This window comes from Enoplosus armatus, chromosome 23 (genome assembly GCF_043641665.1).
Source record: "Enoplosus armatus isolate fEnoArm2 chromosome 23, fEnoArm2.hap1, whole genome shotgun sequence".
Taxonomy (NCBI): Eukaryota; Metazoa; Chordata; class Actinopteri; order Centrarchiformes; family Enoplosidae; genus Enoplosus; species Enoplosus armatus.
In genome coordinates, this window is record NC_092202.1 from 14,093,563 (window position 1) to 14,115,025 (window position 21,463).

The 21,463-nt window shown below is 42.8% G+C and overlaps 3 protein-coding genes across 4 annotated transcripts; 1 reads left to right on the forward strand and 2 right to left on the reverse strand.

Annotated features, from left to right (window-relative positions):
• Positions 1–467: 467 nt before the first annotated feature.
• drap1 (DR1-associated protein 1 (negative cofactor 2 alpha)) lies at positions 468–7,816 on the reverse strand. Its single transcript, XM_070929572.1, has 7 exons — positions 7,655–7,816; positions 6,909–6,981; positions 6,188–6,281; positions 5,490–5,615; positions 4,300–4,390; positions 3,235–3,323; positions 468–962 (listed from the first exon to the last, which is right to left on the reverse strand). The coding sequence occupies exons 1-7, from the start codon at positions 7,694–7,696 to the stop codon at positions 776–778; spliced, it is 702 nt and encodes a 233-aa protein (XP_070785673.1). The 5' UTR covers positions 7,697–7,816; the 3' UTR covers positions 468–775.
• Positions 7,817–8,321: 505 nt separating this feature from the next.
• Positions 8,322–9,731, forward strand: c23h11orf68 (chromosome 23 C11orf68 homolog). Its single transcript, XM_070930116.1, has 2 exons — positions 8,322–8,381; positions 8,901–9,731. The coding sequence occupies exon 2, from the start codon at positions 8,945–8,947 to the stop codon at positions 9,686–9,688; it is 744 nt and encodes a 247-aa protein (XP_070786217.1). The 5' UTR covers positions 8,322–8,381; positions 8,901–8,944; the 3' UTR covers positions 9,689–9,731.
• A 452-nt stretch (positions 9,732–10,183) lies between these two features.
• On the reverse strand, positions 10,184–20,462 carry rela (v-rel avian reticuloendotheliosis viral oncogene homolog A). Of its 2 annotated transcripts, none has more exons than XM_070929523.1 (11): positions 20,304–20,462; positions 18,477–18,512; positions 18,205–18,350; positions 17,256–17,401; positions 15,821–15,912; positions 15,410–15,544; positions 13,857–13,961; positions 13,150–13,365; positions 12,920–13,000; positions 12,743–12,826; positions 10,184–12,143 (listed from the first exon to the last, which is right to left on the reverse strand). In XM_070929523.1, exons 1-11 carry the CDS (start codon positions 20,308–20,310, stop codon positions 11,299–11,301), a joined length of 1,893 nt encoding a protein of 630 aa, XP_070785624.1. In that variant the 5' UTR covers positions 20,311–20,462; the 3' UTR covers positions 10,184–11,298. The 2 variants fall into 2 exon arrangements, with proteins under 2 accessions (XP_070785624.1, XP_070785623.1); XM_070929522.1 differs by having other exon boundaries at positions 10,184–12,146.
• Positions 20,463–21,463: the final 1,001 nt, after the last annotated feature.

Consider the following 21,463-nt stretch of genomic DNA (forward strand, 5'->3'; position numbering starts at 1 on the left):
GGTGAAGCCGGGAAGTAGGGCTCACATCTTGGCAGCAGTGTTTCATAGCCAATCGATAACATAGTAATACAACACTTCACGGGTGAGAGAATGGCCTCCTCTCCCTTCGACAAGTGCTCATCTCCTTCCAAATACTTTACAAACTGTTGCCCTGAACTCATCTCAACTAGTTGCCTTCGTATAAGCATCAAAGGCCATAGTAAGACTTTAACTACCACTTATAGATTTTTTTTTTTTTGTTTCAGCCAACCTGAGGGTTCGAGTGACTTCTTCACTTCATAAATGTCTACTACAGGAGGATTGAGGAAGAAAGAAAAAAAAAAAGTGCCAAAAGAAAAAGCTACCAGGCAACACAAACCACACCTATCCTGTCTGCGAGGGCTCGTGGCAACAACAGTGACGACCGCCATTTTTAATAGTCAAAATACAACGACTGACTTGCTAAAAAACATCCTCGTTGGATTCTCCTCTACAATCAAATAAAAACCTTTTTTTTAAAAAAAAAAAAAAAAAAAAGAAAGAAAGAAAGAAAATTAAAACACATAATATACAACCAGTTTTCTGTCTCCAGTTGTGGTGTCTCTCACAGCCGGCTGCTGAGGGCTTTTCTGTCGGTGGGCTGCGATGAAGAGTCTTTCCCTCTTCTGCTCCGAGCGGCCACCGCGACAACAACTTAAGGAATCGAAAATAATGTTGAAAGAGTGTGTGTGTGTGTGTGTGTGTGTGCGTGTGTGAGTGGTGGTGGAGGAAGAGGAGGAGGAGGAGGGGGAGGGAGCTAAGAGTCATAGTCTTCATCATCGTCATCCTCGTTTTTGTGCGGCGCAGCGGCTGGGGGAGGTGGCGCCGCGCTCATCATGGAGGGGTGGGGGGCGAAAGCCATGCCGCCCTGGGGCTGTGCGGGAGCCATGCCGCCCATTGAGACCATGTTGGCCATGTGCATGTACTGCGGGGGTGCGTTTGAGCTGCGGGGGGGTACAGGCAGAGGTGTAGAACCAGGTGTTAGGAGTAACATGACAGTATACAACATGCGTGCTACTACATGTCAGTCAAACTGGGACTTCAGAATGTCACTGCCAATTAAACAAAATAGACAGGAAAGTTCACGACACTGTTTTACCACCATCTATAGTTGATTACATTTTTCCAGCTGTGAGGAGCTCCTCCATTTACAGCATACTGAGTATAATACATTTTGACACTTGTCCAGTGCACTATACTCAAAACCTGCTTGGAATGAGGACGCAGTGTGGAATTGGGACACATCAACGGTTTTAGCATTGTTTCTCGTGGAAAAACAGCGCCCTCTCCCTGCTTCTGGCTGCTAAGTAATCCACCAGATTCCTCTGGTGGCACACACAACAATGTATAATAATAATAATAGGAGCCGTGGGCTTCATCATTTGCTGTTGGTGATATAACTTTCTTATTGTGATGTGATCTACCTTAGTGAGATATAGATTGATATTGCTTTGTAACTCACATTACTGAGTGTGTTGACTGACTTCATGACTCTAGTTCTTGTGCTGCTGTTACACTCTTGTTTTTAGCATTCACCATTATCTTGTCATTTCAATAAGATAAATAGGCTTATTGTGACCACAGCGGTTGCAGTTACATGGTCTCACTTTAATAACGGATATGGATTGCTGACAAAATGTTGCAGCTCTGTTGCGCATCTCAACTGTACTGTATCAGCGTGTCTTGAGTCATCCCACCATGAAGTAGCAGATAATTTCGGTACATTTATGTAAATGTACACAATGTATGTAAATTATGTAAATGTAAGTATGATTGCAGCCAAAATGCGCCGACAGTGCCACTGTGATACCATCCCTCAAGGCATATTCGGAACAGGAGCGCTCTTAACCACATGTAGTGCAGCTGTTCAGAGTGATGTAGTGGAGCTCTTAAAAAGGGCTGTTTGTATAACATAAATGTCGCTTATTGTTTTATTCCGACATGGCAGGACCTTTATGGAAAGAGCCAAATGTGCACACATTATATGGCACCTGAACAAGAGACAGGACAAGAGCAGTGTTTTCTATATTGTCACAGCGTGCACCAGTGATGGATTTCAAGTCTTTTTTTTGACACCTTAAGTCTTAATTACGGGCCCTCGTGGCCTGAGGGGCTCTTAATCAGGCGAAACACAATGTGCGTTTAATCTCACTGGGTGCGACCTAGTAAGACTGCAGTCGTGACTTTAACAGTAAAGTGACTAACGCGCTTACTCAGACGTGAGAACATGAAAAATGTCCATCATATTTACGCGGAGAAGCCCCACAGTGTTCAATATTAAGTAAATAAATACTTAATAGATAAATAGATACTTTTCGCGGTTTTGCAGGAGCTGATTTTTATCTCATATTAGACTATTTTTATTTTGTAATGACCTTTTTTCCCCTCACTTTCCATGACAGCGGTGCCGCCACTGCCCTCACATGCCTCTTAAGCAAGCTCAACAACTGCTACCAGATTTAGCCAGTTAGCGCCTGTTAGCTAGAGCAACAACACGTCTAGCTGCAGCTGTAAATAAGCCCAGTACACAGACACAGTAACTAACATCTCCTTTGATTTACTTAGCGTAACAGGGCTGCATATGCTACCTACCTAGCTGTCTAACTAGCTAGTTGTGAACTTGGGATCAGTCAGCATCAAAGTGTTAACATTAGCTGGTTCACTCCGTTATCTCTGCAATGTACAGCAGCAGCCTTTGGTTGGTTCATTTAGAATTACTTTGGCATAGTTGTTGCTCTAGCTAACAGGCTACATTTGGTAGCAGAGATTATGCTTGCTTCCTTAAGAGAAGCAGGGGGGCATGTGATTGGCTGAAAGGTGAGAGGGTGGTGACAACACCACTGTCATGAAAAGTGACATTAGGATACATGTGATTATTTATTCAGTTGATAGCTTAGTCAACAGTGTCACTGTCCAGTGAAAACCAGATATCTACAAATGTGGTGATTTTTCAGATAAATAGACGGATTAAATTATCTTTTCTGCTGTTTTTCTTCGATGATGAGAAGATGGTGTTTTGGAGGTTCATGGTTTTCACAGGACGACGACGGTATGTACACGCAACAATGTACCAAACCCCCTCTGTGACGATGCCTGAGAGTGCAATTACAAATACTCCAGGCAGACATTGTGATGTGTGAACTATAATCTGTCTCGAGTGGATCGACCGCCATCTGGATACACAGGATCTCAATACACGCGGGTCTGTGTCCATACCTGTGGAACCTGGATGCAGCCTGCAGATTTGTGCTTGACTGAGAGCCGTCCTCCTCGTCTCCATCTGTCTCGCTGTCCTCAGAGTCATCCTGTTTCCATGAAAAAGAAAAACACCAGTGAGCCTTCTTACCTCAAACACACACACCAAACAAATTATCAAAACTGTATGGAGTTATATTTGAACCTCACTCCTGACTGCATGATGGGATATTTTGAGCACAGAAAAAGATTTTAAAGAAATCATTATCATGCAAAGAATAATTCAATTTTTGCAAACAAAAATCTGTATTTTTTTCAATACACTTATTTGCCCACAAATGCCGAAAAGGCTTTTCGGAGTGTTGCAGTGTGCCAATCGGAATATTTAAATAGGTCATTTCTGATTGGCTGTTTAGTCTCTCGAATGCTAGAAGGATTTGGTTGCTAGGGAAGTAGAGAAGCACTGGGAGAGTCAAGGGGGCACACATCAGCCACACGTAAGTGATTAATACAGTTTTGGTTACATACCTTATATTTTGAAATTCATTACATTACAAAATTCTATCTATCTATCAAGATAGCTAGCAATTGCTAAGATAAACAATAGTTAAATAAGCTAGTTGTCTGATAATGATATTGGCTGTATAGCTGGCAATCATCAAGGTGCAAGTTAGCCAACTAGCTCAGTTAGCTACTGCATTTATGGAAGACGTTAGCTTGCAACCTACCAGTCTACAGCTAGGTTGCAAGCTAATGTAAAGTACAGACAAACTTACAAACAGAATTTAATTTAAAAATGGTTCATGAAACTAGGTATGTGACCAAAACTGTATAAACCACTACGCAGGCAAACCTGAGAACGCACAGAGCAGAGATGTTGAGAGAGCAAGCATGGGTTTGCGAGCAGACAGCGGGGAATTTGAGAGAGTAATTGTGCACTCACATGCGCAATAGCAAACACTAAAATTAATGTTTTGAGCCAAATGATTTTCTTGAGCTCAAAATGTCCCAATGTTGATGAGGCACAAATATAACTCCATAAAACTGTGGCTAGCTATTGGCCTCTGCATGCAAACTAACTCCCACCTCTTGCTCTGACTCGGTGCCGGACAACTTCTTGTCCTTGCCTTTGGAGCCAGCCCCTCCATTCTTGCGGCCAGACCCTGGTTTTCGACCCCTGGGGAGAAAACAAAAAAAAAAGAACCAAACGTTATGTGAAAAGTACTTGCTGTTTCAGTTTTTCGGGGAAAGTACATTTTGGAGAAGTTCAAGTCATGGTCATGCTAGAAGATTCAAGTTCCTTGATCGATATGGATGAATTTTCGGTGACATAATTGCAAAAGACAGGAACCAAAAAAACAAGTTGAAAATGTGTTTTTAGCTGCAGAGCCAACCAGCTTATAAAACAAATTCAAAATTAGAAAGTCGTTCTGCAACATAATTCAGCAGGGAAAGTTACTGCCCAGGCATCATTCAGATAAACAGAGACAAATCTGCAGGTAATAACATGACCGACACTGCTGCTGGAAATTACTTTCAGCCGTTTATATTCAAAGACGCTGTGACTCCACATGCCTCATTCCCATGGCTGACACAAAGTGTCTAAATATTTGGAGCTTACAACCACTTTAAATTGAATCACACTCTTTAGTGAACAGAAGTCTTCTTACTCATTTAATGTATGTGTAATTCTCTGCCAAGCCCTCTGCTTCAATTTGGCTGCAGTGCCAAGGTTTGATTTGACAGTCAATACCGCTTTCTCTTTTCTACAATCCACAATAATTAGTTCTCGCTCTGTAGAGCTGAAAGAAATGTGCCCTCCCGTTTTTCTTTTTTTGTAGTTAATCTACATTCACAAAGCAAAATGCAGGCAGTGATAAGGTAGCATTGCAAGGATTACTAACAATTTACAGTAGCAGCTGTTCCTGGAAAAGGCAAAGGTAACGCTCCTTGTGTCCATGTAAGGAGTGTTGTCCGGTATGTGATGACTGATTCACTTCTTTCACATAATAGTGTTGGTGCATGCACTTATCAGAGATGACTGAATGATCAATTGACTAATCAAGTGATAAACCAGATGAATGAGTCAAACTGCATGATTTGGTGATTGGACGAGGCACAACTATTATCCTGGTCTAGCAATGTGCGTTAAACAGGACCTTGCAGATCAGAGTTTCCTAGTGTCAACTCTGAATTGTTCACCGTTTTAATTCCTTAGTGGCCATGATGCTATACAAACATGTTGGAGTGTGTGTGAGAGAGAAAGACAAAGATACCTGCGCGGGACTTTTTCTGCTCCCCCCTCTGTGTGGTTCTCTTCCCCCTCGCCCTGCATGTCCGGCACCGTTGCCACCAGGTCTTTTAAGAAATCAAACTGTTGCTCCAGCTCAATACACTGCTTTCTGTGAACACACACGTACACACAATTTTACATCAGTGCCTTGCTTTCTCCACAGACTTGCATGCATTCCGAGTTGAGCATAAAAAAAAAGTCAACCTAATGTCAAATAGACAAATATGACATATATGGGGATTATATTTTCCATTTCAACAACACGCAGAATCTGAGTCACAGGGTACGATTCTCCTGGCAGCAGCATCTTACTCATGGCCAGAAACACTTTCAGATACTAGGGATTTGGCCATGTGTTGCAAAGCCACCCAGAATCACGATCAAGACAACACTACCATCACAGGTACTCCCACAATATACAATACTGTGTAATAGGGTGCTTTAATGTGTCTTCATCTAAAGCCAAAGGAAATGAAGACATAACTCCTTTTCAGCTGCATGAGTCCAAACATCAAATTACAACTTTAATATGATTTCCTGTTAGTATCCAGCTGTTTCCCACCTATGGTGTGTCAGCCAGAGTGAACTGAGCAGAGGATGACTCTTAAAGAAGTCCGACTCCAACACAGTGCAGCACACCCCAGGTTCTTTGTCGAGACACACACAAACACAGAAACTTACAGATGCGATGTTGTCATTGTCTTTGCATTCCTAGACTGGGTGACTTGACAGGCCTTTGTAAGCAAGGATTCCAAAAAAAGCTCCAGGGCTCTCGCTGATGTCTCGGTAAAGGAAATTATGATGCAGCAGGTCTGCGTCCTTTCTTTAAATAAAACAGATTCACTGGCATGGTCTAGCTTATGCTGTAACTGTGCAGAGCCAAAAAAACCCATTAAATTCTGAAAATTAAAAACAGTTATTGTAGCCCTGCTTGGGCTGACACAATCAGCCCAAGCAGGGCTACAATAACAACAACAACAGACGTAACAAATATCACTTTCCACAGCTTATGCCGGTTACAACTACAGAAAAAGTGCCAAACCATAACTTGTACTCAGTATAGAGTTTCATTAATGATTAGTCTATTTGATTACATGTTCATTTATTTTCTATTTCTTATTTTTATATTTTGTGCATACTTTTAGTTCTAAATTATGCTACTTTCTACTCTTGAATGGGGTACTGTACAATTTCCCCCCGGGGATCAATAAAGTATTTCTGATTCTGACTGATTCTGATCAAATAATTGTTTCAGCTCTGAGCCAGACAGGTTGTTTAAGATCCCTTGTCTGAATGAATGGTACAACGTAGATCGATTCAACATCATTCTGTGCATTCAAAACACATACAGATGATCGAAGTGTCGGGAAACTTGCACAAAGATATTTGGCAGGAAGGATACAAATAATAACAGGTACTGCTGCAGCCACTTTGCCTATTTCTTCATCTGTCTGCATAATCTTCTTAATCCTTGCCTGTAATGAGAGAAGGGTTTAGATGTACAGTTTTTAGTTGAGTGTGCAGTGAGTAAACCCTCGTGAATGCAGTACATGTATCATTGTTATCATAAATACTCTTCAGTATTGCTTTCTGTGTATCAAAACCCAAGGCTCGTTAACTAAAATGTTACCAAAATAAAGAGCACATTTTTGAATCGTCGGGATCACGAGAAGAGGACTTTCATAGCATGAATGTTTGAAACAACTATCCCGGCATGTTGATCAGATTTTCTGTAGTGTGTTCACTGCGAATACCTCAATACATCAGTTAGCTTAATATGCATCTACGAACAACAGTTTTACTCATAATTTTAACGTTCAGTTTCCCTTTGCTAGCTTGTCATGCTAAAAACAACGTTTATTAGTGGACTCGCTAGCTAACTTCCGTCGCACGCCTTAAATGTACTTTAGCAAACACTGAGATGCAAAGTAAGTTGGTTAATTCAATAAAACCAACGACCTAGGCATGGTGGTAGTGTAATGTACATTTTAGTGATAAATGGCGTGCGTTTGCTAGCTGGCTTGTTAGCTCTGTGGTCAACAAAACAGGCCGAATCCCATTCAAGCTAGCTACAGAAGTTAGCTTTCCATCATACAGTTTGCTAACGTTAGCTAGTCTTAACACCGGTTCAGCAAAGTTTAAACTTACCGGAGGGAATCTGGCGTTGTATTTCTTCTTTTTGCTGGGCATAATTAAATTACCTGGATGGCTAACCTAAAATAAAATACAATATATTCTGGAGTATTACTCTATATCATTAGCGCAAACACTAAATAGCAGTAGCTAACCGGCTAACTCGTTAGCACGTCGTCGTCACTCGTTCCTTGTTGCCTGGCAGGTCAGCTTGGTTCCGCAGGGTCACAGCGCCGTCAGGTTGTAGCACCCGACGTCCCACAACTTGTACAAGACTACAATGTACATGTTAAATTAATTTTGAGCTAACACTTAGACTGTTGCTTTTCTATTATCTACACACAATAAAAACTAACAAATGAATGCCTGTTTGCATATTTGCGGACACACCCCGAGGAACCTGGCAACGTTATAGTGTCATTTAGTCAAGAGAGTAAGTCGTTGGAAACGTATACTAATTCAATTCAGTACGTTACCGCTTAATTTAGCTACTATGCTTAAATATCATGCTACAGCAGGAATGTAGAATTGAATTTTTTGATAACAACGTATCTTCACAACTTTATTTGTGCGCCGAACTAATGAGAAGAACAAATAACTTCCTAAGTACGTGATTTAGTCGACAGGCAAAACTGTCGTTTGAATTGAGTTTGTCATATTGCTCGTCGATATACAGAGGAGGAAACCACCGGTGCGGCGCCTGTGTGGAGGAACACTGGACAACCAACTTCTACACCTGCAGGTAGGTTAAGCGTTAACGTCCATAGTTTGCCATCAACGTGCGATAATTCCAATTGACAACACGCAAACGATGCGTGTTATAACGTTAGCTGTGACCAACAGCTGGATAATATTTCTCCAAATTTGTCAAGAAGACGAACGCGGACGATTACTAACACGACTAGCTAGCCGGCTAGCTCCAATAAGACTCAAGAGCCAAGCAATTAAAAACAATTCGACATTAAACGAAATCTGCGTGTTTAATTACATGTCAACTGTAGACGATACACAAACAAAATGGATTGCAAATTATTATTATTTTTTTTTTTTATAAGAATCGGTGGTGGACAGACGCTAGCTATTGAACAAGTGTTGCTAATGTAGCAGGCTAGCTAGCAGTATTAGTAAACATCCAGTTGTCCACTTCTGCCTGGAAGTGTAGTATTTGCATGGAAGTACTGACGTGTAAACTAACACCGAGGCTGGACCTGTTGTTTAAATATAAATATCAATCTACACAACCCTTTCCCCCTTTCAACAGGACACGGTCCAGGACTTGTTTACTAGCCTTTCACTGACAGCATTATGGAGGAGGAAGAGGCCCCAGTAGATGGCGAGGTGGAGAACCCCTTTGCTGCGGAGACCTATGCAGCTGAGGCCATGGCTGCGGACATGGACCCCTGGATTGTGTTTGACTCGAGAAGAACTCCCAGATCCGAGTTCGATGGCTGGCTGGAGAGCAACAGGCCCTCCCAAGTGTACAGATTTGGTGATGAGGAAGGTGGTGCCAGCCCAGTGGGGTGGATCGCTGTGCTGGGCACGAACCACTGCCCCAGCGGTGGGGATGTCATGGGTCTCCAGGAGAGCTGGGAGAAACTTTTGGCCAGTGGCCGGCCTGTCGGTTTCCAGACAGTAAAGGAGCTGGCCCTGAACCACGGCGTGCTCACAGGCAAGTGGTTGATGCACTTGGACTCTGGTTTCAAGTTGGACCATGCCTGGGAGTGTGTGGCCAGAGCAGCCCTGGATGGCAAGATCTCTCTAGTTAAAGTCAGTCCCCATAATCCCAAGGGAGAGGCCAAGCAGGTCATTTGTGCCTATAACGAGAACTTCACAGACGAGAATGAGGTTATAAGGCTGGACTCCGTCATCCGTGCCACAGGGGTCAAATGCCCTCTCTCTTACAAGCCAGATGTGTACACGTACTTGGGAATCTACCGGAACAACCGCTGGAAGCTTTGTCCAACCATATATGAAAGCAAATTTGACCTGGAGTGTGTCCCCAGGCGTTCCCACATCGTCAACAAAGTCACCAATCTAGAAGTAACATAAGCCTCTCAGAACAAGAGAACAGTTTTGCAGGACAGGTAAATGTAGAGGCACTTTGTCACTCCAGTCTGGCTCAGACTGAAATTGTTTTGAAAGTCAGTGCTTGAATTTTGATCTCAAGTTCTTCCTTTTGGCAAAAAAAAAAAAAAAAGCACTAAATTTGATTTCAGTCTTGTCTTCTCGTGCTGTAATGTTTTCGAAGTGACCTGAATTATTGTCACGTTTTTTTTTTTGTATTGAATATATTGTATTCATAAGTAATACAAGTATTTTTTATTCTGGAGGTTCTGTTTGTAAGACATTAACACTTACCTGGCTGACAGGGTGGCTGAAGAAGGCCTTAAATTTGTATGCACATTAAGAAGACGATTTGCACCCAATGAAGAATTTCTGTTTTTTTTTTACAATATACAATTGTCTCATTGGCTTTCATTTCTTTGGTTTATACTGAACCACAATAACAGAGTTGCCAAATAAAGTCTACTTTTGAAGACCATCTTAACATGTTGTGTTATTTATTGCCAATAAAAGTGTTTTGGAATTTTGACAGAATGAATCATTCATTACAGCAACAAAACAAAATCTGCTGACATAAAACCAGTATAAAATTGCATAACTTCATCTCAATAAAGCATCTTGTACTACAGGAGAATAGCAAGTTGACCGGCAGATCTGAAACAGACACAGCGGCCATTATTCATAAAATAACTTTAGAAAAAGTGATTAGAGACCAAGAAAATTAGATCACCGGACACAAGACCTGATACCGCTTCATGAATGTAATGCATGGACCTACGCTTCTCTGCTATAAGCATGTACTTTTAATGTTGCTTGTTTGATAGTTATTTACATGCAGACCTTCATTTGGTACTTAACACAATACTACGTTTTGTTGAAACTCAACAAAGGCACCTCTATAAGAAAGTTGTTAGTTACTGCAGACCTTCAGAAATATTGCAAACAATACATGGGGATATGTAATTAAAAGGACAATCGACATCATTTGCATAGACTTACCTCTAAATCTAATCACATTCTTACTGAGAACACCAGCCCCTTTAAAAAAAAGAAAGAAAAAAAAAAGGCAGACCAAACACACATTCCACTTAAAGACAGTGATAATTACACTGACACTGACCAGAGCTACCAAATTCTTTTAAAATGACAGTACAAAAACATGCATAACATGTTCCACAGTAAATGATCTCAACAGGAAAACACTTAAACAGATGCCTTAAGCATTGATCTGCTTGTCTTTATAAAACAAACATTGGTTGGTGGATAACCTTCTGACACAGACGCTGAAAAGGTTAATGATTGATACATGGGCTTAACAAAGGGGGGTGAAATCTGATTATGTTCAGTCCTGCATGGACAAACCGTATATGAGGCCTGGCGAAACCCACTAATTGAATACCATAAAGATACTGGTATGCTGGTATTTCATAAGCATGTCCACAGCGAACAGTTTTGCTACATTCCGTCTCATGCAGCCCTTCACATCCACCTTGTTTCCTTCTTTGTCTTTAGTGGCGACAAAGGAGTTTTAGTTCTGAAGGCTAAAAAAGGTGGTCTATGTAAATATGTCCGTAATAAAATCCCGTGGACAAACTTTAAGTCGGGTGTCCTGACACGAACCCAGCTTGGGTTCCACTGTTAAAAATGGAAATAAGACGATCCTCGTCAGCAGACATCAACTCATCAAACTCATCCAGCACAGCCGGTCGGTGGTTGTTGTTGTTGGGTGCGATGTCAATCATGCCCTCAGTATGGAGCAAGTTGACAATGCTGTTTGGGTAATTCATCCAGGTGCTTCCTGGGTTGCTGGCGGGGTCAGAAATGTTCTGGGATGCGGCACTGTTCTGGGCAGCAGTAGAGGAGCTGGGAGGGGCAGCTTGTTGGCATGAAGCGTGAGCCAACATCGAGGTGCCGTTTCCACTCTCACTCAGAAGGTCCTCAAAGTCATCCATGGTTAGGTTGTCCAGCGTGCCTTGGGCCTGGGCTTCGGAAAAGCTAGGGAACTCTGGGATATATTCGTCCACGAGTGGTGCGTCCACCCGGAACTGAGAGCCCTGGAGGGTGAAGGAGCTGCTGGTCTGCGAGGAGGCCGCGCTACCCTGGGAGGCTGCCGGCTCCTGGGCGATGGCCGAGGAAATGTTGGGGAAGAATTCATGAAGGTCTGACAGGTTGACGGTTGAGTAATCCTGGTTGGCAGTGGAAGTGGTAGTAGAGGAGGAGGCTGGTGCCTGGCTCATTGTGAAGTTGGGCACTGGCGTGGCTTTGGGCTGGGGGCCCAGGTTCAGGCTCTCCATGATCCTCCATGTTTGGTTTGTAGTTGCAGCAGAGATGGAGGGGGTGGCCTCTACCTTGGGCTGGACTGAGAAGAGGTGGCCCGGCTGATTGTATTGTGAGTAGGAGGGCTGGGGCTTCGCTCCACTGGCACCAGGGGGCACCACAGCTGCTGGAGACACACACACACACACACACACACACACACACACACACACAACACAAATACAACCAGCAATTTGAGTTCTGCTACTAAAAATATTGTAGTGCCAAATTCTTTATGCAAAAAAAAAAAAAAAAGCTTTGTTGCTACACAGATTCAAGACAGGAGCCAAATGCCAGATTTACAGTGCATCTAAATTATTGTTAGGACTAACCCAAAATAAAGTAGGTATTCATACAGCGCAAACAAACAGAATCAGAATCAGAAATACTTTATTGATCCCCGGGGGGAAATTGTAAAGTACCGGTGCTCCCATTCAAGAGTAAAGTAGCATCATTTAGAACTAAAAGTATGTACAAAATATAAAAATAAGAAATAGAAAATAAGAAATATACACATTTACAGTATTTAAGTGAACAATGAGGTAAAAGAAATATATACAATAACAATGTATATGTATGTATGTGTTGCACTGAAGTGTATGACTATATATCTATTGCACTTAAACATTTAAGAATAAATAGTGAGGTAGTGTACGTAAAATAGTTGCCCATTAATCTATTAAATTGACTCGTGTGTGACGTGAACAAGTCAAAAGGACTCACCAGCTTGTGCATTCATTGATGGAGGCTTGGCTGTGACCGTTCTCCTCACTGGGCTTATGTGCCGTCTGTCTTGTGGAATGGACACTGAAAATTCAACAGGCACGATTATGTTGCATTGCGAACTACCCGAAAGCTTCACAATGACTTTATTATAGTGATGGAAAAAAAAAAACGTACCACTAGACAGCATGGGCCCCAGCTTCAGGCTCTGGAACATGTCCCCTGTACGCTTTCTCTTCTCACTCAGCCTGTATTCATCTACAGGGGACATTTTGAAAAAAGCACTTAGAAAACTGGGTCTGTAGAGTCGATCAACAAATTCACCCCTCATGCATTTTGAGAAATGTTAAATATGCTCCAAAAAAAAAAAAAAAAAGAAAGCTTTCAATGGGAACGTTGCCTCTCACCTGGGTCGGCCGGCAGGTACTGGAAGTCCATTGGCTCGCTGACCTCGCGGTCGGAGGGCCGGCGGAGCTGCATCTTGACCCTGATGGGCTCGGAGAGGTTAGTGTCACGGTACGGTGGTGTGCGGAACACAATGGCCACCTGCCTGTGGACATCCGCCTGGGAGAAAGTGCCCTTTCCCTCCCAGGAGTCCTGGAAGAAACGCACCTCGATGTCCTCTGCAGGGGGACATGGAGTGGGATACTTAAAAAGGTGTAACGAGTAATGACCAGTCAACACAGTCAGACGACAATATCTGTCTAAAGTGGCTAATATTAGCTTCCATAAGCTGGGGGTCACATGAGACCAAGCAGGCAAAACCCCCCTGAGTATATTAAAGTGGGTGAAAGGAAGAATGCGTTACTGTAATTTATGAGCTTGTCTACTTCAAGCTGGGTAATCACCGACTGTGGTACACCGTGAGAGTCAGGGTTCTACTTTGAGTGTACTCTCGGTGTACTGACGCCCAACTGGTATCTTATGGGTGCGAAAGGTTCACACCTTTTCTGCTCTGTATGTATTTCAGGCGCTGCATCTGCTTCGTCAGCTCTGAGGTCTATTTATGGCTCGTCAAAGCGTGCAAGTAGAGGTTCGGTGTGTTTGTGTGTACTTTCGGCCGCTCCTTCTGAAAGAATGAACCCATCGGCTGGCAAAGGCTGACGCACAGTACCTTTCTGCACTTTGTCGCACAGCAGAAAGATCTCGTCCCCTCCTTTGCAGCTTCCAGAGTTGCGGTTGACTCGGCAGATCTTCAGCTCAGCTGTGTTTGGGGCCCCTGTAAGACGCAAACACGAGATTACCACCATACACCTTCGGAATGCACAGAGGAATTTGAGAATGCGTGGCTCATTAAAGTCAATACTACATGCCTTAGGCAGCCAAAATATTAAATTCTCCCTCTGTATGATTCCTTTTCTGTTTGTACATTTTTTGGAAATACACTGGAAGCCGTTTCTATTGCCATTTCTGAGTACGTGGCTACTGTATTTTCTCACATTTCAACTTCACCGCAGTGAAGCAGAAGGCTAATGCGCTCGAGTGCTAGCACTGAAGTGGCTGTCACGTTTCAAAAGTGAGACAAAACCCAAACGGAAGCATTTATTCAAACAATTTGGAGCGACGGACAACTGACAACTCTGTGGAAACTCCTGCACTGTACTGTTGTGTGGATAAAACCAATATTTATTGGGCAACACTTGCAGAGATGTACATGAAACACATTTCAACTGCGTTTTTGGTGACCATATTTCACATTCATTGCATTTCTACATGACATTTCTATACATTTTAATGGTGCAAACACTACATTTTGGCTTCTACATACTTTGACTATATATATATATATATATATATATATATATATGTATAGTGCTTAACAAATTTCTGTCAAAAACTTAAACTAAAAATTGTATTGTTATTTATTAGGCAAATAACAAACAGGAACAACTAAATAGTCCTTATTCACATATATTAACCAAAAATCTGAATATTCTGTACGACCTCCTTTGGCCCTGATAACAGCTTGCATTCTTTGCAACCACAAAACAAATGTTTCTGTTCAGGAGTGCAAGTAAATAACTGTAATCTGGCATCTCAATCAAAAAATAATAATGTGCTTTCCTATTTTTTTCTGCTTTTTTTTGTAAAACAGTAAATTTGAGAATTCATGGATAACAACAATAATAATATTTTAGCATTAAAGAGATAATTTTGATTAAAGAGCTTGGCTTGCACATACTGGTGGATTCACCATTACAGAGACATCACATATTTTGGTCATCAGCAATACTGTTCATTTAGGGCAGCGGGGGCAAACACCTTACACTGGGTGGTGGGCTAATACATTTGTTAAGCACTGTATATATATATATAAAAAGGGCACAGCAACTGAATAAGAATAAAGATACTTCCTATTACTATTGAGACTAATTCTTGTAAAAGGTCCCCAGGCTGACAAGAAAAGTAAAAAATGCAAAGAGGAACAAAGAGTGTCTGAATTGAAGGGTTCCTGTAGAGGGTGACCTTTATTTTGAGTAACTGTGTGGCCACCCAGAGCTTACACAGCGATACTGGGATTTGATTCAAATCCAACATAGTTCTATCAGCTTACCCTGACAAAACACCCTCATACACTTCTACCCACAAGTATCAACATCAACATTCAAAACTCTGCATCAATTGAACCCTAATACACTGGATATGTGCTTGTTGGGGTCCACTCACTGTTGTCATAGATGGGCTGCGACACCACGGGGTCCAGGGGACACAGCTCGCCGGTGGGCAGGGTGACGGAGGCCTGGAAGCAAAGCCGAACTGAATTCAGGTCAAACTCCTCCTCCCACACCTTCGCCTCGGGAACTGTAGCCAAGACACAGCAGGGAAAAGGGTTGGGTGGAGCACAATCAGGCGACACGTCGTATGGAGGCTATCAGTGTTTCATCAGTGAAGGCAAATTACACTTCCTGGTATTATTGTAACTGTGTATATACTGTCAAAATACAAACGACCGGTTATGAGTCCGATCTTTTTTTTTTTCTTCTTTTCTTTGATTGATTCGTCTCCGTATTTCGCGCAGTAGTAACCACACAGAACGCGCTTTGTGTGGCACGCTCATCTTTCAGCACGACTACTTACTCTTGAAGGGGTTATTATTGGTCTGCAGCCGGCAAGTGATGGCCTCGTTCACGTCCTTCTTCTTGACGCACTGTATGCCCAAGTTCTGAAAACTGAAATCAAACACAGTCTAAGACGGGAAAACCAAAAGACAGACACAACTGAAGGCGTATATGCACTTTCTTATTTGCAATGATTGTAGTATTTGATATTATGAATGCTTATGTATTTCAAGCAAAATACTCAGGTTTCAAGTTTACACATGGTGTGAGTATTCGCTCCAGTAACCCCAGTTTTTAAGCTTCTTTGCACCTCGACTTTGGACATTTTTGCCCCCATAAAATATATAATAATAGTAATAATAATCATAATAATAATAATAATAAAGCACCATCACTACAGGCCACTGACCACATCCGCCAGTTGAGAGGACAGTTGAGGAGAGCGGAGTGGAAAAACACATGGCTTCGTCTTCAAGTGCACTACTAATAGATATTTTAGACATCCAATAATATATTAAACTTCTGTATTTTCTGCTTCATTTCTTGTCCTTGCTCTTTCCATAGAAACTGTCATTAAATAAGTAGTGGACAACAGCGAACCCCCCCCCCCACACACACAAAAAAAAATCTATCTACGCTCACATATGCATTGTTATTGTTATTTTTGACATTTTTTATTGTTTTATATCTTATACTTTTACAGACTTCTCCTTTCTCTCTATGCTACTTTTCCATTCTTGAATGGGAGCACCTGTAACTTGTCTAATCCCCCACCCCTCGGGATCAATAACGTATTTCTGATTCTGATTCTGATCAAAGGCATGTTTCCAAACTCCCATTTTATTACTCTAATCTCAGACAAGACAGTGTCACGGCGCGTTTTGATCTCATTATTGCTTTTCGTAAATTGCGGTCAGGCTGAAACAACTTCTTCTTTTAAAATCGCTTCTTCAAATTCAATATCGGCCTTTCAATCATTTGCCTGATCCCTCACATAATTTCATATTTGCAGTATACGTCATGAACGCTTAACTCATATTCTATTTCGTGTCGTTTTTATTCTCCGTTTTATGTGAAATACATATAAAACCCATAAGGAATGTTCTCCAGGACTACCATATGGCTCTATTCTAACAGTGTATCACAACACTGGCAGTGGAGGGCAGAACAAACACACTGTTTGTTTGACTTTCATCCCACTCGTGATAAAGATAGACAGACAAACATACAGTAGGTCCCCCCCTGCGCAGATAGACTGGTCACATTATGTAATATTAGGTTTAACCATTATGTAATTCAAAGCCTTTTGTTTGCAAAACAAGCGCAGACAAACTCAACACGTTGCTAGGCGGTTTACGCTGTTAATGTTTTACTCATCTGACAGCCAACATCTATCTGGGTCAATCTCTAACCAGCGTCTTGATGTGGAAGTGCAGTTTCCGCCGAGGCCCTACCTGTGTATCCGTCTCTCCTGCAGGTCGGCCTCGTAGTAGCCATGTTTGCAGTCTTTCCCCACCAGCTCGTGGGGGTGAGGCTTGTGCGGTGCGTTCTTCGTCACCAACGAGATGCGGACACGCAAGGGGCCGCTGTAGTTGTGCACCTGCGGGAGGAACGCGTCACACGTTAATGACTCCAAAAGGCAAGGAAGTGATTTTTTTTTTAAATAATGCTTAGCTTAGCTTAGCTTAAAGACTGGAAACGGGGGGGAACAGTTAGCGTGGCTCTGTCCAAAAGAAAAACAATCCACCTACCAGCACACTAATTAACAAATGATATCTTGTTCATTGAGCCGCTTCGGCTCTACTTATTTACCTCCCCATGCTTTGTGTCGTTACTTCTACTTTAATTCTAATTTGTTGTGTTTGATATTTTGCTATTATCGTGAAGCACTTTTGTTGGGCTGCAACTAATGATCCTTTTCATTATCAACTACTCTGCCACTTCTTGTTTTTTATTATTAACTAATTGATCATTTTGCCTTTTAAAATGTCAGAATTGAATTGTCAAAGAACTGGGGGTAAAAACACAAGCAACGATACTCAAAAAAGTGTCTCTCAAGTGTTTAAAAAGGCTTTCAATTCTATACTGAAGCTCCTGCATATTTCTTGATTTATTTTGAGTACATGTCCATGTATGAACATTGTTTTTGTTTTTTTACAATCCTTTTGGACTAATTATTAATGTCTCAATCAGCTTCTCTTTGGGTCTGTTCATGAACAATATAATAACCTTATTATTGGGCCAAAAAAAAGTTCTTAACAAAAGATGTTTCTATTCCGGAGATATGGGTTTTTGTGTTTTTTTATTATTTACACCAAAGTGTGTTACATAATGGGCATAAAATCTAAGCTACATTACATGGATGGTGAAACATGCTGCAAAACTCAGCTGCATGCTGCTCACCTTGATGGCTGGGTGAGTCTTAGTGGAGTCGTTGCTCTTCTCTCCGGGGATGCTGCCAGCTGAACGCCCCTCACACTTGTACCTAAACCTCATCCCCCTCGGCTTCGGCTGCTCGATGATCTCTATGAAGGCGTTCGCCGTTTGGACTGAGCGAGAGAAGAAGAATGACGTGACTTAGATGCAGCGTCTGCACTGCTTTACTTCCCAACGATCCCAATGTTGAAATGTTTACCGATTTATACGTGACACTGACAACTGAAATAGCTTCCTACCTGGGTTGAGCGGGTTCAGGCCCCATCCATACACAACTGTGGTGGACAGAAGACAAGACAAGACATTTCAACCGCTTGTTAGTCAAAGTCGTAGGGCGATTAATGGTTTACCGTCTGCACTACATGATACACACAGCGCACAGTGGCAGCACAGATGACAAAAGCCAAAAGCCGCTCTCAGCACATACTTGTGGTTCGGTGAGTTTGTCATTTGTGGTGCGTCCAGGGTGGAAATCTACAAGACAGCGCTGCGTCCAACAAGGTCAAAGGACGCTGAGATTCAAGGGCTTCCCAGCTAAATATAATTACTCCTCATCAGGCTGCCCGCCAAGCTCGGAAAAAGGGAGAATGAAGCAAACAATGACAGGCAGGGTGCAATATCAGTGTCCAATTACCCGCCTTGTGGCAAGGGGCCTTCCGTTGTGAGTGAAGGCCAGGCAGCGCTCCAGTTTCAGGTATGCGTTCAATGAGTTGTTGAGATTCACAGGAGGAAGCGAGGTGTAACACAAGAGGGGGGGGGGGGCCTGAGCTCCACCCCATCACCTTGTAGGACTTGTTCAATTTGAAAGCATAAAGCTGGATGCCTTCCATGTTGCCCCATGCTCGCTTCCCAGCCTCGGACCAAACTAATAAAACGCGGGGACAGTGATCCACCTCAGTTATATTATGTAAGACGAATGTGAGTTAATGTGGCTCCTAGCAAAAGGGCCACTTTCAAAAAAAAGAAAAAAAAAACACCCCTGAGGCGGATGCTGAGAAAGTAAACGTCTACCTCACCACCACCTCATAAATCAGTGAATGTGCTAATACCAAAACACAGCTGAAGCTTCCGAGACTACTTGTGTGACTCACTTTCACTTTAATTGCCCCAACAAAGGCGCCACTGCTTCAACATAGTCGAGTTATGACTGTCAAACACGTCCTTGGCTTTTTATGAAATGGATCTATCTTCAAGTTCACGGTGCTCTCACCAGCCATGCTCCAGACGCGGATAAATGGTGTCTATCAACAATGTCAGTCTACTTTGTGTGAGGTGAGGCTTTAAACCTAATAATCCCTCGAAACTCCATTCTCAAATCGCGCTACTTAATGTTCTTCGACTTACCGGAAATGGGGAATGTGATATAAAATAGAAACATGGGGCGTTTTGAAATCGTCACAAGATACTCTTCACATCGGCGGACATAGGTCGCACTAAACAGCCCGTATCTCACCACAACTTGTGCGAAAATATAGTGTGCCATCGCCGTAATTTCCGTCCACTAAAACTGAGGTGGGCGGTTGCGAGCGGCGTGGACCAATTATAACAGGACAGATTTTTTAATTGAAACGAATGCTACTTCGTGGGTTACACGTTAGCCGACCTCAAGAGGATTTATTCACAACGACAAGCTCTCAAAATGTGATTCAGAAACCCCATATTTCCCTAAGTAGACAGACGACCAGTAAAATGGCAGATTGTTGAGCGAAGTTTGGCATTATCGCTCGAGGGAAATCCATCAAGTGGACTAACCCGACAGGCCTCTTGGCAGCTCGACACTGTTTGGTTCTTCCGTGCCAGGTGAGTTAACCCTCGCTACAGGCAGCGGAATACATACAATAAACGCAGCCAGTCGTATATCGCAGGGATAAGCACTAAAAGTTATGTCAAACGTCCTAACTGTACGTTAGCTTACTCTCCGGGAGCAGCAGACTCCTCCTGTTAGCTCAAAAGCCAGCGGTTGCGGGGGCTTTCCCCCTTGCGGAAAACAACTCCCTGTACAGTTTCACCTCCAGCCCTCAAGCTGAGCAAACAGGCCGGGCGAATATATCCGGCTCCGCACTCACCGTCCATGGCTGTGTCCGAGTCCGACTCACGCTTCCCCGTCGACACCGCTGTTTGCCCGCAAGTTTGTTTGTTTTTTCCAGCGAAAAGGCGCTGCAAACACGACGGCGGAGAGTCAAAACAAAATAACAAACTTCTTGACGGAGCTGTCCCGTCGCCTCCTTCGCTCCACCCACAGGAGGGCACGGACCGTAAAGCTAGACGCAAGGATACTGCACGGTTTCCGGCGAGGACGGCGCTGAAGTACGGCACCTGCTTGCGGAACGTCACGCTGCCACTTCTTCGAGCGACCAAAGTCGAGTGGTACAAGTACGTGAACGTTGCACCTCATCAAAATGTCCTCCTCACACTCAGTAGGCTGTTTACATTTTATTGTTTTTATGTTTTTATTTTTTTTTAGGAGGTTTCAATCTTTATTGACAACAGGTAACTGTGGCATTCAAGTACTTGGCATATTTTTTTTTTTATATCACAGTGACTGAAGACCCAGATGATTAGAAAATATTTGCCATCAGGTCATTACCAAAAAAAAGTTGACTTTTCCTTTCTTTTGTTTCTTTGTTTGTTTGTTTTTTGAGGTAACATTTCATAATCTTGGGAACGCATTCAGCGGAAAATTAATATATTTATCCTACATTTCGGCTACATAATTATGCTCACGTACAGAAGTTAAAGTAAAGTATTATAATAAAAGTGTAATAACGGTCGGACGTGTTTTCGCAGCTATTATTTTGAAGAGAAAGGCCGTTCGTTTCCGGTGTCGTCCTCTGGCCAGCCTGACGCAGCTGCTCCCCTCCGCCTTTCCTCTGCAGTGCAACTTGCCTCCACCCACTCAAAACAGCGCGGAAATACCCAGATGACGCACTTGAAAGGAACAGAAAAATAAGTTGTGAGTGGGAGAGGCGACGGCATAACTTCTGGCTTTAGTCATAACCTGGAAGCGACTTTGAGACTGGGTCCGCCTCGGATCCACGCTAGGAGCCCCTGCTCAGGTTTGGGTTTTTTTGCCCTCCGCGGAGCAGAAGAGCCGGCTGTGATCCAGTTGCAGACACTGCAAGTTTCGGTTCTGCTGCTTCAAGTTTCAAAAGTCGGCGTTTCAGGCCTTGACGTCGGCAAACGTAGTGGCGGGAAACACGCAGGGCTCCTACCTCTTTTAAGTCAT